Raw genomic sequence first — 14,252 nt, forward strand, 5'->3', positions numbered from 1 at the left:
TTCCTCTCTCCCAGGTTGCCCAGTCAGGGACCCTTTGATAGTAAGGCACCCTCCTAAATGTGTCTGTCAATGTTGATCTCCCTTGCTGTCTGTCGTAGGGCCATGCTGTTTCGTTGACCCATCTTTGGAGGCTCAGATACTAGATGACTTCCCCATAGACACGTAGTGTGCAAGTGCAGGGCTCAGTTCTCCTGAGGGCAACAACGGGCATGAGGGCTCCGTGCTGGCTGCACTCCTTCTTTGGACAAGTTATGCCCCAAGCCTCCAGGTCTTTACCAGTATGGTGGGGATGCCAGTGCCTTCTAAGAGTTAATGCTGAGAGCGAGACAGAAATACCCCATCCTGCACTTCATACCCCAGGTGCCCACCGTAGCTGAGGCTGGGCTAGACTGAAGCCAGGAATTCAACCCAGGTCTCCCACGTGGGTTGCAGGAACTCAGTCACCTGCTGCCTCCCAGAGTGAGCATTGGCAGGAAACAAATTGGGGGCAGAGCTAGGACTTGAACCCAGACACTTCAGTATGGGATGTGGGTGTTGCAAGCAGCGTCTTAAACACTGTGACAAATACCTGTCCCACCACCAAGCCTATCTTACAGGGTTCTTCTGAGATTCAGAAATAGTAAGTCTCTAGGGGCTGACACAGATGACTGCTTAAAAAACAGGAGTTGGGCCCGCGCTGGGGCGTAGATGGTAAAGCCACCACCTGCAGTGCTGGCATCCCATATGGACACTGGTTCAAATCCCAACTGCTCCATTTCTGATCCAGCTCTCTGCTCTGGCCTGGGAAAGCAGTAGAAGATGGTCCAAGTCCTTGGGCCCCTGCACCCAAGCTCCTAGCTCCTGGCTTCAGATGGGTGCAGCTCCAGCTGTTGCAGTCATCTGGGGAGTGAACTAGCAGATGGGAAAGATCTCTCTGTTTCTACCCCCCCTCTAGGTTACTCTGCCTTTCAAGTAAAATAACTAAATCTTTAAAAATAACAATAAATGGGTACCACCAGTTGGATGAGTGCATTGTTTCTATTCTGTCCACTCCTGCCACCTCCTCTAGGAGCACTTCCTGGATTTGTCTGTGGTGAGTGAAAACTTTTCTAACCTCAGGCTCTGTTTTTTCCATGCTTACAAATCCTCTAAGTTCCCCAGCAACACCTCTACTCCTGATCCATGAAAAATGTAGTGTCCATTATTTATGAATTTGTTCAGCTGCTTGGTTCTCCCTCCCCCTTTGCAAGAGAGACTGGCTCGTTCCTGCAGGCCCAGGTCTGGGGGTACCACTGTGCAAAACTCACTCTGTGTCCGTTCCTGTCACCATGGTGACAGGTTCTCATGACTTAAGTCTGATTATTGTAACAGTCTCTGAGTATGAGTTGGACCCCTTGCCTCTGGCATCTCCATCATCTCCCCTCATATCCATCCTTGCCATCGCTACCACATTCAATGTTTCCTGTCCTTCCCAACTTGCAAGATTAAATTCAGATACCACTACAATATTCAAATACCACCACAAATACCAACCCCATTATGCCACCACAAATACCAACCTCATGGCCACAACTTCCATTTCTCTTCTTGTCTCTGATCTCTGCGCCCCCAATCTGACAAGGACATCCTGCCCATGCTTTTGATGTTTCCACTGACTGACATGTTCCCTCCTCAGCTCTTTTTGCCTCCAACCAAATCCCACTCTTGAACATAAGGCCTAGAAGGTGCTCACTTCCTTCGTGAAGCCTTCAGGCCTGCTCTGATCTCTCTCTTCTAAGTCTATCCTGTTCTCTCACTTATTCCTCCTTCTTTTTCTCCTTTAATTTACTTATTTGAAAGTCAGAGTTATAGAAAGAGGGAGGGAGAGACAGAGAGATCCATCTGCTGCTTAACCCCCCAAATGGCCACAACAGCCAGGGCTGGGCCAGGCCGAAGCCAGGAGCCTGGAGCTTCTCCTGGTTTCCCACATGGGTGGCAGTAGCCTAAGCACCTGGGCCACCACCATTGCTTTTCCCAGGCCATCAGCAGGGAGCTGGGCTGGAAGTGAAGCAGCTGGGACTCGAACAAGCACCCATATGGAATGCGGGCAATGCAAGTGGTAGCTTTAATCCCTAGACCACCACACTAGCCCCCCCCCCTTTATTTTAACATTTATTACAGGTGAATTGTTGAGTGGTTGGCCCTATGGACACAAAAAAGACCTGGGTTTCTGCCTTCCAGAGGCTCACGGCTTCCTGGGGAAGACAGGTGTGTACATGAAGGCCGACCACAGGATGTTTTCAGTGCTGGAGCGGTGGTGTACGTGGAAAGGGCAGTAGGGACTCCGAGCAGGGACCCTCAGGGAGGGCCACATCGGGAAAGGCCTCACCGAGGAGGAACAATTGGGACTCAGTCTTCATGTTCAAATCAAAGTTACAGGGAGGATGCTATCGAGCAGCACGTAATCACTTAATTACATACTGCTTTGTATTTTTCTGCAGTTGTTTAGTTTGCTTGTCTTGACTTCTCAGTGAGACTAATCAGCTCAAGAGCAGGGACAGGCCCAGCACTCCCCGTTCTCCCAGAGCCTAACAGCAGCCTTGGACGTGGACAAGGACCATGTGTGCAGAAGAGGCTTGTTGACTCAAAGCAGATACATAATCCAGGCTTTCCTGGGATAACTCCCTGCAGGGAGCCCTACCCCCCTAACTCATTCCTACAAGGCACCTGTACCTCAAGCCCCTGTCCTCGGGCCACTTTCCTCCTGCCAAAGGGGTGAGACTTTATTAACAGACACTTGCTCATGCTGCCCCAGATCTTTTTATTAAGGCCTTGCATTTGACCCAAATACATTAACGAGAGATTACTGTGCTACAGCCCCAAACACAGTGCCCTCCCTTCCTCCTGGCCAGGGTCAGGGCACTGAGAGGATATAGGATTGGAGAGAGGAGGAGAAGGCTGTGCATTGATGAAGGGGAAAGAAGGGGGGAAGGGCCCATAGCTATGCTAAGAGGAGCATCATGAGGGAGAGTGTGGGGAGCAATGGAAGACACAGATAATAGCGACAGGTAAGTTATGGAATAAGAATCAAGGGTGAGAGCTCGGCTGGGATCTAGGGAAAAGTCGCTCCTTTCCTCATCAGCTGAGGGGGATCAAGGTCTCAGCACCCAGCCTAAGGACCCCAGTTGGCCCAATGGCAGAGAATGACCAAGTGTCCCTCGAGGAGCTCAGGGAAGGACAGGAAGGTAGGAAGGAGTTGAGGATAACAGGTGGGGCTGGAAGGCAGCTGCCACAGCAACTAGTCATCGTCATCGTCGTCATCGTCTTCGTCGTCGTCGTCCTCTGTGTTGATCTCACCCTCCAGCACGTCCTCCAGCCAGTCCTCCAGCTCCTCCGCGGAAGGCAGGTCCTCCTCATCGTCCATCTCCATCCACACACTATCCGCCTGGAGGTGGCAGCGTGGGGGACAGAAGCTAAGCCGACCCAGGGCTTTGGGGCTGCCCTTCCACTCCCTGTGCTCTGTACCTCCTTCCTTACATCCTCTGTCCCTTCCTTTCATCTGTCAGTGGCCAAGAAAACTGTCCCAGGGGAGGTCTAGGTTAGCGAAGTGACAGGTGGGAACAGAAAGAAAAGCTGGATCAGCCAATGGGCCTTCTCCCTTCCTTCTGTCTCCCCTGCTCCTGCGATACCCAGCTTCCTAAAACAGAACTCTCCATCATGCCCTTGGTGCACAACCATTCATGGCTCTTCATAGGCAAAAGAAGAAAGTCAGCAATTTGTCAGCATGCAAGGCTTTTTATAACTGCCTCTGCCACCTTCAATGATCTCTAGACTCCCAAGCCATAAAAAGCTACTTTCCTTTTCCTGAACCTGATACTCATTTTCCTACTTTTGGCCTTTTGATCTTGCTTTTTCCTCAGCTTGAAATGACTTCCCCTAATCACCACTTGTTGAAATCCTGCACACTGTATAATCTGCATCTCAAATGCCACTTTCTCAAACTCTTCTCTGATTATCTCAAGCATAAATCACTTCGATTTCTGTGCCTTCTTGGAATTTTTCAAAAAAATTTATCAGATTCAGTCCTGTTAATAGAATACCCTCTCCCATCATTGGAATATAATGAAAGCAAAGATTGTAGCCTATTCAGTTAAACTCAGAGGACAGTTTTGAAACACCTACTGAGTGGGCTTGAGAAGATTTCTGACCTCAAGGAACTCAAAGTCTACTGAGAGAGATAGGATACATAAAGAGTCACATAAAAGTCATGTTCTCAATGCCAAATGAGCTTTGGGAGTGTCATGGAGGGAATGGTTTCAAATGGCAGATCTGAAAGACTTCACAGAGGAAAAGGATTGAACTGGGCCTCAGAGGATGGGCAACCGATTCCAAGAGGTGTGGCCGGCCACGTTCAGATTCAAAATCTTCCCCTCCACCCCCACCGGCCATTAGACGGGGCATTGCTGGTTAGCAGAGGGGAGGGGAGTGGATAAGGTGGGAAGCGGAGTTGGGAGTCCAGCAGGGATGAGGGAGGGAAACTCACATCAGTAACATTGACGACTCCTATTTGTGGAGCTGACAGATCGATGTCAAATGTCTTCTCCCAATATGGGACCAGCTGCAGAGAGACCCAAATACGGCAATTTAATGGAGTCTGGGTGCGCGTGAGTCCAGGAGGGTGTGTGTGAGGGCCAGCCTCAGGACAAGGAAGGGGGATAACCTGGATTGGCAGTGGCTGGGGACGGGTCAGCTGTAGGGCTTTTAGGCAAAGAGTAGAGGCCAGCAGTGAAAGCAGAAATCCCCAAGGGAAAGCATCAGGAGGGGCCAAGTGGGCGCACTTGCTGAGAACAGGCAGGAGAGCCCTGTGCTGACCCTGGGCCTGTTGCTGACTGGCCTTGTGATCTGGGGCAAGGCACCTCTCCCTGGCGCTCAGCTCTTCCATCCCTAGGTTGAAGTAGTTTTCCCTGGTAATCACCAGTGCTCCTCACAGTTCTGTTCTTTCATTTACTCACTGGACAGCGAGTGCGAGAGGTTGGGGATGCTGCTGAGAATAAACTGTCCCCTGACACATGGAATCTTTCTGCTGTGATAACCTGAGCACAGGGTTATTGTGCCCAGCTCCTCACTAGAACTCTGGTGAGTCCTGGCACATGAGCTACCTGCCAAGCCTGTGCTCCGGGAGTTGTGTTATGTCAAATGCAACTCACTTTTCATCCTATTTTCTATCGCTCAGGAAGTCCTCTATGCCCTGGAGGGTGCAACAGGCATGGCCCCGCAAGGTCCCCAAACTGGGACATGGGGATAGGGCTTCTGAAAGAAAGCTCCCTGCTCAGAAGGTCCCTCTGGCTAAGCCCCGGCTTTGGGATGGCGATGCCTGAGCCACGCCTCTTACCAGAGGGAAGTCATCAGGGTCAATCCAGATGATGCTCAGGTCGGGGTTGTCAGTGTTATCTTGGGCCACAGACTTGAGAATCTCTAAGAATTCGTAGCCATCTTGGAGGGAGCACAAGAGGTGTGTGGTGAGGCAGAGGGGAAGGAGACAGAGGAAATGGGAGCCCAGATCTACTTCCCTGCCTCCCACAACTCCACAGGTCCAGCACAAGACTGTTTGCAAACTCCGGGGAAAGCCAGGCAATCGAGGCCCATGCTCCAACAAACACACCTGCCTCCCCGCTGCCCTCCCCCCAGCCCCATCCGGCACTGCTCTCTCACCAGGATCAGCTTCCTCTGCAAAGGCCACAATGTGGATTCCGTCCATATCGTCCTCCTGATGGGGGTAGGAGGGAGAACTGGGTGGGGGAGGAGACCTTACCACAGCCCTGGAAGTTAGGAGAGCTCAGACAGAGCCTAGGTGTCCCTGGAACCTGGGCTGTGAGGAGACCCAGCTTTCTGGGCCAGGTTTATTCTTGTGGAGGTGACCCTTTTCCAAGTGACCCTGTCCCTGTCAGTTCCAGAGCCCCACACCTCCTCTGGCGGCCCCTTTAATCCCCGAGCTTGGGGCTCCTCCCTCGTCATCTTCATCCACTTAGGTCAGTCTCCCAGTTCCCGACACAGTCCTCAGAACAGAAAACCTCCTGCTTTGGCTGGTGCACTGTTTGTTCTACAAGTGGGCCTGGATGTTTCTAGGGCTTGAGTCTTCAGCAACCCGTTCCCCTGAGGGCCTGGCCCTGGCCAGGGGCACTCACCCAAGTCTCATACATACTCTCAGGCTTCAGCTTCCTCAGGGTAGACCTAGAAGAGACAGAGGGTCATTACCTGGCCTATGAGAAGGACACCCGCTCCAGAGGGTCCCCATAGCGCAGGCTGCCTCTGGGTCAGGCCCAGGGCACAGACAGCTTGTAGCCCAGAACAAAGCCATCTGACAAAGTCTAAGCTCTGGGCACTAGGCCCAGATCAGTGCACGGTTGCAGCAGTGGGAGAGGGGAGGGTGGGCAACGGGACTGGAAGAGAGACCGGGTGGGTGTGTGTGGGGGAGAAATGGGCATCTGGAAATTCATTCATTTATTCGTTCACTCATTCCATAAAATTGAATTGGATGTTCTAGCACTGTGCTAAGGTGCTGGCTAGAGTTGAACCAGGCAAACGTGTCCCTGCCTTGCAGAAGGGGGCCATAATCTAGTGGGAGACAGTAAGTAGTATTTACACTGATGAATGGGTATTTTCAGTTGTGGAGTATGGTGAAGGAAAGAGAATTATAAGAGCTTAGGGCAGAGTTTTCTCTACCTCAGCGTTTTTGACATTTGGGGCCAGATAATTCTTTGTTGTGTGTGTGGGATGTGGGGGTGGGGCACTGCCCTGTGCACTGTCAGATATTTGGCAGGGTCTCTGGCCTCTGGCCCCTGGATATCAGTAGCACTCTCCATAACCAGCAATATCTCTTGACTTTGCCAAGTGTCCCCTGGAGGGCAAAATCCTTCCTACACCTCACCACCTCCTCCACCACCTTGGTGAGAACCACTGGTGAGTGGTGATAGGTTAGAAAGAACATGGGGCAGACCAGGTCCAAAAGTCCCAGTTCCGACACCACCTGTGGAGCCTCTCCAGCTGAGGCTGTTAGAAGGATGAACTATAATAAGGCAGCAAGCACCTTGCAGTTCCTGGCCGGCCACAGGCACTCACTTGTTGACAGATTGCTTTACAGTTCCGTCAATATCACAATCAAGTGTACACAGTTTTTGGAGGCTCTTCTCTGTCAGACCCAGAGTGTGCAAAGTTGCCAGTGTATCAGTGAGCACCTGGGCCCAGAAGCATCTTCACTCCCAGGTGAGCACGGCTCCCTGGCTGGCCAAGCTTCCCTGGCCCATCTCACGGGCCAGGTGTTCTAGCCTAGCCCACTTGGAGGGGCGTATCCAGTCCCTACCTCCTGTGCTCCTCCACGAAGTTGACAATCTCCTCCTCGCTGTTGGGCTTGTCTGGGATGGTCACAGGCTCTTCCATGAAGGCCTCGTAGAAATCGATCTCGTTCAGCTTCAGGGTCAGCTTCTTCGCCACCTTTGGAGCAGGGAGGAGGAGGGAGGAGGATCAGGGGTATCATGGGGGGAACAAATATTGGGAAAGGAGTCATTTAACCTGGATCCCCATCACTGCCGGGCGTCTTAACTTCTCTGGGCTTGGCTTAACAAGAGAGGGGTGGGTTAGATCGTCTAAAGCCCCTCTTTAGCTCTCAAATCTGTAGGGGCAGGAGGAGCTGGGGTAAGGCGGGGAGCGTGGGGACCAGATGCCCCATGGGTTTTGGGGACACGGAGCTGGAGGGCAGCTTAGGGGCAGGAGGGAAACCCATTCCAGCCACGAGGAGACGAACCTTGCTGTCGAAGGTGGCGAAGAAGGGGATGTAGGGGTGAAACTCCTCAGCCGCTTCCTCGTAAGCTTTGTAATCTGAGGGGGGAATGTGGAGTCAGTCTCTGGAAATCCAGGGTCCCCTGGTTGTCACTCCCTCTGCCTCTCTTCTGTTCACTCTGAGACCAGCCCCCCGCAAGTCCTCCGAGAGCGGGTGAAATCCAGCAGGGCTGTACCAGGGGCAGGGGGAGTGCTCTGGGGCGCAGGGAGGTTAGGGCAGGTGATGGAGCGGACCACAGCGGGGGCGGGGGGGGAGGTGCAGGGAGTTTGGTACAGTGCAGGTGAAGCAGGGAGGCAGAAAGACGGGTGAGGTGGGACCCTGGGAGGTCAAAGGCGGAGTCGGAGGGTTACCCACGCTCTGAGTCTTTGTTCTTGAAGTAGCCAATGAGTTTGATCTCATCCTCAATGTTCTCAAATGCCTGCAGCTCCCGTTCACCCTCAATCAGTTCCACGGGGTCCTCTAGGACCTGGAAGGGCAGAGGACTTGATTTGAGCTTCTGAACTGGGACAGGGGGCAGCGGGGATCAAGGAGGAGGCGGCTGGGGAACTGGACGAAAGACTAGATGTTGACTCTGTGTGTGTGTGTGTGTGTGTGTGTGATGTATGCTGTAAGGCTGGGATTGGCGGGGACCAGTGGACAGTGGGATTCTGAGGCAAGGTAGTTAGGTCCCGGGAATCTCACATCAAGGAGAAACTCCACCAAGGTGTCAGCAGAAAACTCGCCATCGTACTCAATGACTTCATCTTCTTTGAACACATAAATGCTGTCTTCTTCGGTTAGTCCTAGGGAGCAAGCAGGAGCTGAGCCAGGATCCTAACCTTCCCATCTGAAAATCCCACTGGACCCCACATCTCCTGTCTCTCCTGCCCCTGCCCCACCCATGGCCACTGCCCCTTAGTCCTGCTCCCTGGTATCCATGTCTGGGTTTAGCCCAGGCGGCTAGTCAGGGCCTCTCTAGGGAGAAGCTAAGGGTCTATATCAGGGGAGGAAATCAGAAGACAAACTTTTAGCAGTATTTCTTCTACTCTGCCTGTCGTGACTAGAGACGAACATTCAAGCTGTCTCCTCTGAGGACTGCAGTAGCTGATTCTCAGACCAGCCCTTTAACTCTGCTATTACTGACCAGATGACTTCATTATTACTAAGCACACCTCCCCCATCCATATCCGGAGTCCTGGCCCACAGCCGTGCTGCCCCCTGGTGGCTGGGTGCTGTAACACCTGGCCACCGTTGTAGGGTGGGGGTGGAGGCGTTGGAAGAGGCGTTTGCCTTTAACACTGCCTCTGTGCCTGATTCTCCCTTCCCTACTACACCATCCGTGGTTCTTTAGGTAAGAGTAAAGAAGGCTGCCCCACCTCTTTCTAGCTCGGGTCTCTTAAAAGGAATAAAGGAGAGGCCGGGCCCCCAGCAGTAACCCTTTCAGTCCCAGTACAGATTGGAAAGACACTTGGGGGGAGAGTTCCAGAGCCCCTCAGATGGCACGGCCTGTGTGGCCAAGTCCTCCCACGTGCCACTGTCCCCTTCCTGCTCCTCCCTCCCTTCTCTTACCTAGTTTCTTGGCCACAGCTGCATCCTTCTCAGAGTCCACAAGCCCAAAGCCGACACCCTTGTCTTCCAGGACTTGGGCTGCTAACTGGAGGGAGGAGGAAGGGTTAAAATGAACCCTTGGAATCCTCATTAACCCCTATTCCCCATCTCATGCTCTCAACTCAGGCTAATGGGGGTGGAGGAAATAGAAGTTGACCTTGATCCTTTGCTAAGACCGGGGTTATTCCAAAACTTACAACCCTTGAGATCACCTTACAACAACCATTTATGGTTCAACATTTATTTAGTTCATGAATATTTATTGCACATTTGCAATGTTCTCCTTATGTTGAACTTTAAGGCACTACACTGACACCTCCCAGGTCTTGGGGGGTGCTGGGGAGTCTGGCTTAAGAGTGATTGAGGGTGTCTCCCCTCCCCTTCCATCCTGAACCAAGGCCAAGTCAGGGTGGGGTGAGGGTAGAAGTCTGTGGGATTCTTCTGAGTGACTCCCAACGGCAAGAATCCTGGAGGGCGAGGGGCAGGGACTCTGGTTGTTAGGCTGAGGAGTGGGTACGGCCACAGAGCTGAGACTAAAGGATGCCACTCATCACCTTCACAGGGAGAGACACTGACAGGACTGAGAGGCCCTCGCCTCACCCACTTGCCCCCCAGGCCTCCCAGCTGTGTGCTCCACCCTGGTTCACTGCCCAGCTTTCCCTACCCGGCACAGACTCAGGCGCCATCATTCTCAGGGGGATGGGCAAGGGAGGGAGGCACTTGGCAGGTGGATGGCTGGGGATACTAAGCACTCTGGATAAAAATACCCAGCTCATTAATCAGATGGCAGGTTCCAGCGCCCGGCAGGGGCACACAAAAATGAGAGCCCTAAAATGTTCCAAGCTCTGGGCAAGCTGGGGCCTAACTGCACCACCAAGCCAGGGAGGGGCTGCAGAAACTTAAACAAGGAAAGTCAAATACATGCTGGCTCCTGGAGGGGAGTGTGCGACCGCATCTCCCAGTCCTCCAGGCTTCATCCTTCCTCTCCCTCTCTCTCTCCCCAAAACCCCTCCTCCTCTCCTTTGTGTCTGAAGTCAGACTCAGGGAGCGGAGATGCTTCCCACTAGAAGAAGGGGAAGAATTCCAGAGCCTTCCTCGTCTGTAAGAATTTTCCCATCAAGGTGTCCAGCGTAATGGGACAGAGACAGACAAGGAATTGCAGAGGGGGGAGGGAAAGAGAGGGCACTGGGGCCGGCGGGAGGCAGGATTGTCTCCAGGAGATATTTAAACATTTAGCCATTAAATAAATGACACTCAAATAAGATAGCAGTGGTATTTAATTTGGATATCTGTGGGGAGCAGCCTCTGAAGTGTGTGGAGAAGGGGTGTGTGCTGACTTGGAGAGTACACAGGGTGTGCAGGGGCTGTGATACCCTACAGGGCAGTTTTCCTCTTGCCCCCAACTGCCTCCCTTTTCCTTGTTTGCCCCCTGTCCTAGTCAAACCTGGTCCTACCAGCCTCCCATGGCATGGGGGGCAGGTGCCCTGCAGCCTCCCCTCTGCAATGACCTGACCATGCTGGGTCTTTTGTGTTCCTGAGTCCATGTCACAGTTGGTTAAGGCCACACACAGACCACCTGTGTCCCGTTTCTCAAGACAGGGGTCCTGCCGCATGGCCCCCGGGCCCTCAGATGCCACCCTCGACTGGACACAGGGTTTCAGGAGAGGGGCTGGCCTCCGCAGGCCTGCAGACCCCCACTCACCTCCAGGATCAGCTCCTCCATCTCAAACTGTCTCTGCGAGGCCTTGTCGTCCTCGGGGGGCTCGTGGTAGAGGAGCGCCAGCACCTCATACTTCTTGAACACGTTCTTGTAGTTCTTTGCGTTGACATTGATCACACGGTCCACGCCATCGTACTCGGGGAAGTCCAGCCCTTCCTCCCCATGCACCCCTGACTGGGGCGAGCCTAGCACCAGCAGTAGCAGCAGCGCCGCCCTGGCCCCCATCCTGTCTGCGGCGTTCATGGAGGTAGTGGGATCTGGGTCGGCGCTCCTGGTCCAGAGGAGGTTAACTGGGGGTACAGAGAGGCCCCTGGATCCCAAATCCTGAGTTCGGGGCTCAGGGTGGGGGTGGGGTGGGGAGTGGCCCAGAGCAGGGGACAGAGGACACTGCTGGGTCTTAGAGAAAGTGCCGACAGAGCCAAGAGAAGAAGGGTCAGGAGGAGGGACAGGAGCAGGGGGCGGGGAGGGAACCGGAGCTGCCCCCTGAAATTGGCACCCCTCGGGCCCCACCTGGTCCTGTCTAAATATGTCTCCGTGGTTGGCAGGAGAGACAGATAACCTTCTGAGGCCAGGACGGCTCCACGAGGGCCGAGGGCCGGAATCCTCCCACCTCCTGCACCTCTCCCCCAGGCCCCCACGGCTCCTTCCCTCCCCCTCCCCCAGTGTCCAGGGCTCCTCAGCCCCTGTCCCCACACAGAGCTCATCACCATATTAAGAAAGGAAAGGGAGAGACGCCCGCCGCCGCTAAAAATAAGATCAGATGAGTCGGAGGTAAATGAAGCTGGCGCAGGGGGTTGGGGTGCAGAGGTGATCAGCGGAGCCAGGGCAGGGCAAGGGTAATTAGAGAGAGGCACGGGCAGGTGGAGAGGTGGTGTTGGCGGGTCGGGGCGACAAAAGTGACACCGATTCTGCGTCCTAAAGCCCGGAGGTCTTCTAGAAGGGAGTCTGTTTCTTTGGTCCTATGGGGAGAGGGAGCTGCAGTCCGGGCTGCAGGAAAGAGACCCCCTGCGCCTCACGTTAAAGAACCAGGACCAAGGATGAGGTCATTCTCTGAATAAAAGACCGAGCCCCGTCCAAGACTGGCGACCTGGCCCGCCTCCAGCCAGTTTCCTTTGCTTCACTCAACACTCCTAACTCGGGAATGCAGGGTAGGGCTGGGTTGGCTGGGATCCCACCCAGTAGGGATGCAGATTTGGGGTTTCTCTGCAACGGCCCACCGCTGCACCCCCCCCCACCCCCCCCCACCCCCCGCCCCGTGAGAAGGAGAATGCCATTTGTCTGCCTCCTCCTGTATGCACTCTCTGCCCTGATCCCGCGGGACTCGGTTTTCTAGGACAGTGGGGAGGGAGATTCCCCAGGCTGCGGGATTCCAAGGAGAGCGAATAGCTACTACTTACTCTGGTGTACCTGACATTGAGACAAAAAGAATCATGTATAAGTATTGTGGGGGAATTAATACCAAGACAGCAGGAAGAGGTGGGCCCTGCGCCCTGAACCAAGAATGTCGATTAATTCTGTGCACCTGAGACCACAGCCGAGTCGGAGGTAGGGGCTGTAATTCCTGGACCCCAGCCTGGAGGGGAGGGCAGCATGGTTGAGTTCAGCTTTGGGCACCTGGGAAGGAAGGATCCTCTCCAAGGCCCTTCAGAGCTGTCACCATACAGAAGTAAACTGAGGCACAAAGGAAACCAGACCAAAGCCAGACATTCAACCCCTGCCCTCCGGAAGTATCTCTGATGCTGGGGCCCGATGGGGGCAGTATCTATTTTGCATATCAAGGCAGAGCTGTGGAAAACGTTAGCAGAATAGCTTTTCCACACTCTGTTGGAGCAGACCTTACGCAGTTCAGCAAGGACAGCCCCACAGATCTCAAGAACATGGCAGGAGTGAGTCCAAGAGGGACAGCTGTCGCTGTAGCAAGAGAGGCCAAAGCTGGCTCAAGCCCAGCCCTTTAGAGCTAGAGACCTCAGGATCCCGTGTCCTGGCCTCCAGACCCCCAACCAGGATAGATTCGGCTGGGAGAGGCAGGCAGGCCTGCCCAGAAGTAGGTGACCTACATGACAGCCAGCTCCAGTTTCTCACTTGGGTGGCATTCTGGGGAGGAGGAAACATCTGGACAGAAACTCTGGAACATCAGACTTGTCCCGTGGTCGGTTTGAGCTCTTGCATTGCCAAGCTTGGGAGACGGGGCTGCAAGGTGACGCTGGCCTGCTCTGTCCCTCACCCTCTCACCGGTTGGGCCAGCTTGCTCCCTCGTCTCCCTGCCCCCTCTGGCCCAGTGCCATCTGCACCCCCTCCTCTCTCTGATGCCTTCCTGTCTGTATTCCACTCCGGCCCCTTCCCTCTAGGCCCCTGTCTTCAGGCCTTTGGATTTAACATGCCTCAGCCATTGGGATCAAATGACCCTGAGTTGGGGCCTCTGTATTTTTAACCCAAAGCTCCAGCTACTGAAACCTGAGGCGCTGGCCCCTTGGCGCTCCCCCTCCCCACCTCACTCACTGGCACCCCTGCCCCTCCATCTTCCGGGGTCTGGTTCAGCTGCGGAAAGACCCCAGACTGGGATAGCCCTGACCCTGGGAGACCTTGTGTTGAAGGGGGAGGGGGACCTCTGAGGAGGGCCTGAGGTAGTCGCCTCCATTGGTGCAGCCAGCTGTGCCTCTGCTCCAGGCAGCAGCCTGCCTTCCACCAGCCTGGAGCCTGAACTCCAGACCCAGCCACGGCCCTTCCTGGTCCCAGCGCCAAGCGTAGGAGGCAGTCACAATGCGCTTCTGTGTGTTTTGTTTTTGGTGACAGCTGACAATTTTTTTTCCCTCAGCTTCCTTTTTTTGTTTGTTTGTTCTTTTTTTAAGATTTATTTATTTATTAAAAAGCCTGAGTAACAGAGAGGCTAGGAGCCTCTTTCTGGGTCTCCCATGTGGGTGCAGAGGCCCAAGCACCTGGGCCATCATCTGCTGTTTTTCCCAGGCCATTAGCAGGGAGCTGGATCAGAAGTGGAGCAGCTGGGACTTGAACTGGGGCCCATATGGGATGCCGGCACTGCAGGCAGCGGCTTTATCCACTGTGCCACAGCTCCAGCCTCCTCCCCCAGCACTTCTCTCACTCTGAGCCTATGGGTACTTAAAAAATTTATGGAGAATGGAATGAAGTGTA

At 54.0% G+C, this 14,252-nt stretch overlaps 1 protein-coding gene across 1 annotated transcript; it reads right to left on the reverse strand.

Annotated features, from left to right (window-relative positions):
- Nucleotides 1–2,763: 2,763 nt before the first annotated feature.
- CASQ1 (calsequestrin 1) lies at nucleotides 2,764–11,515 on the reverse strand. The gene is given in 11 exon segments (NM_001082268.1): nucleotides 2,764–3,403; nucleotides 4,502–4,576; nucleotides 5,351–5,451; nucleotides 5,671–5,725; nucleotides 6,144–6,189; nucleotides 7,319–7,449; nucleotides 7,760–7,833; nucleotides 8,150–8,261; nucleotides 8,477–8,577; nucleotides 9,344–9,428; nucleotides 11,085–11,515. Coding segments are annotated over 11 exon segments (1,188 nt in total). The 5' UTR covers nucleotides 11,346–11,515; the 3' UTR covers nucleotides 2,764–3,256.
- Nucleotides 11,516–14,252: the final 2,737 nt, after the last annotated feature.

Source organism: Oryctolagus cuniculus, chromosome 7, assembly GCF_051225735.1.
Source record: "Oryctolagus cuniculus isolate XC-2025 breed Fujian yellow rabbit chromosome 7, ASM5122573v1, whole genome shotgun sequence".
Classification (NCBI taxonomy): domain Eukaryota; kingdom Metazoa; phylum Chordata; class Mammalia; order Lagomorpha; family Leporidae; genus Oryctolagus; species Oryctolagus cuniculus.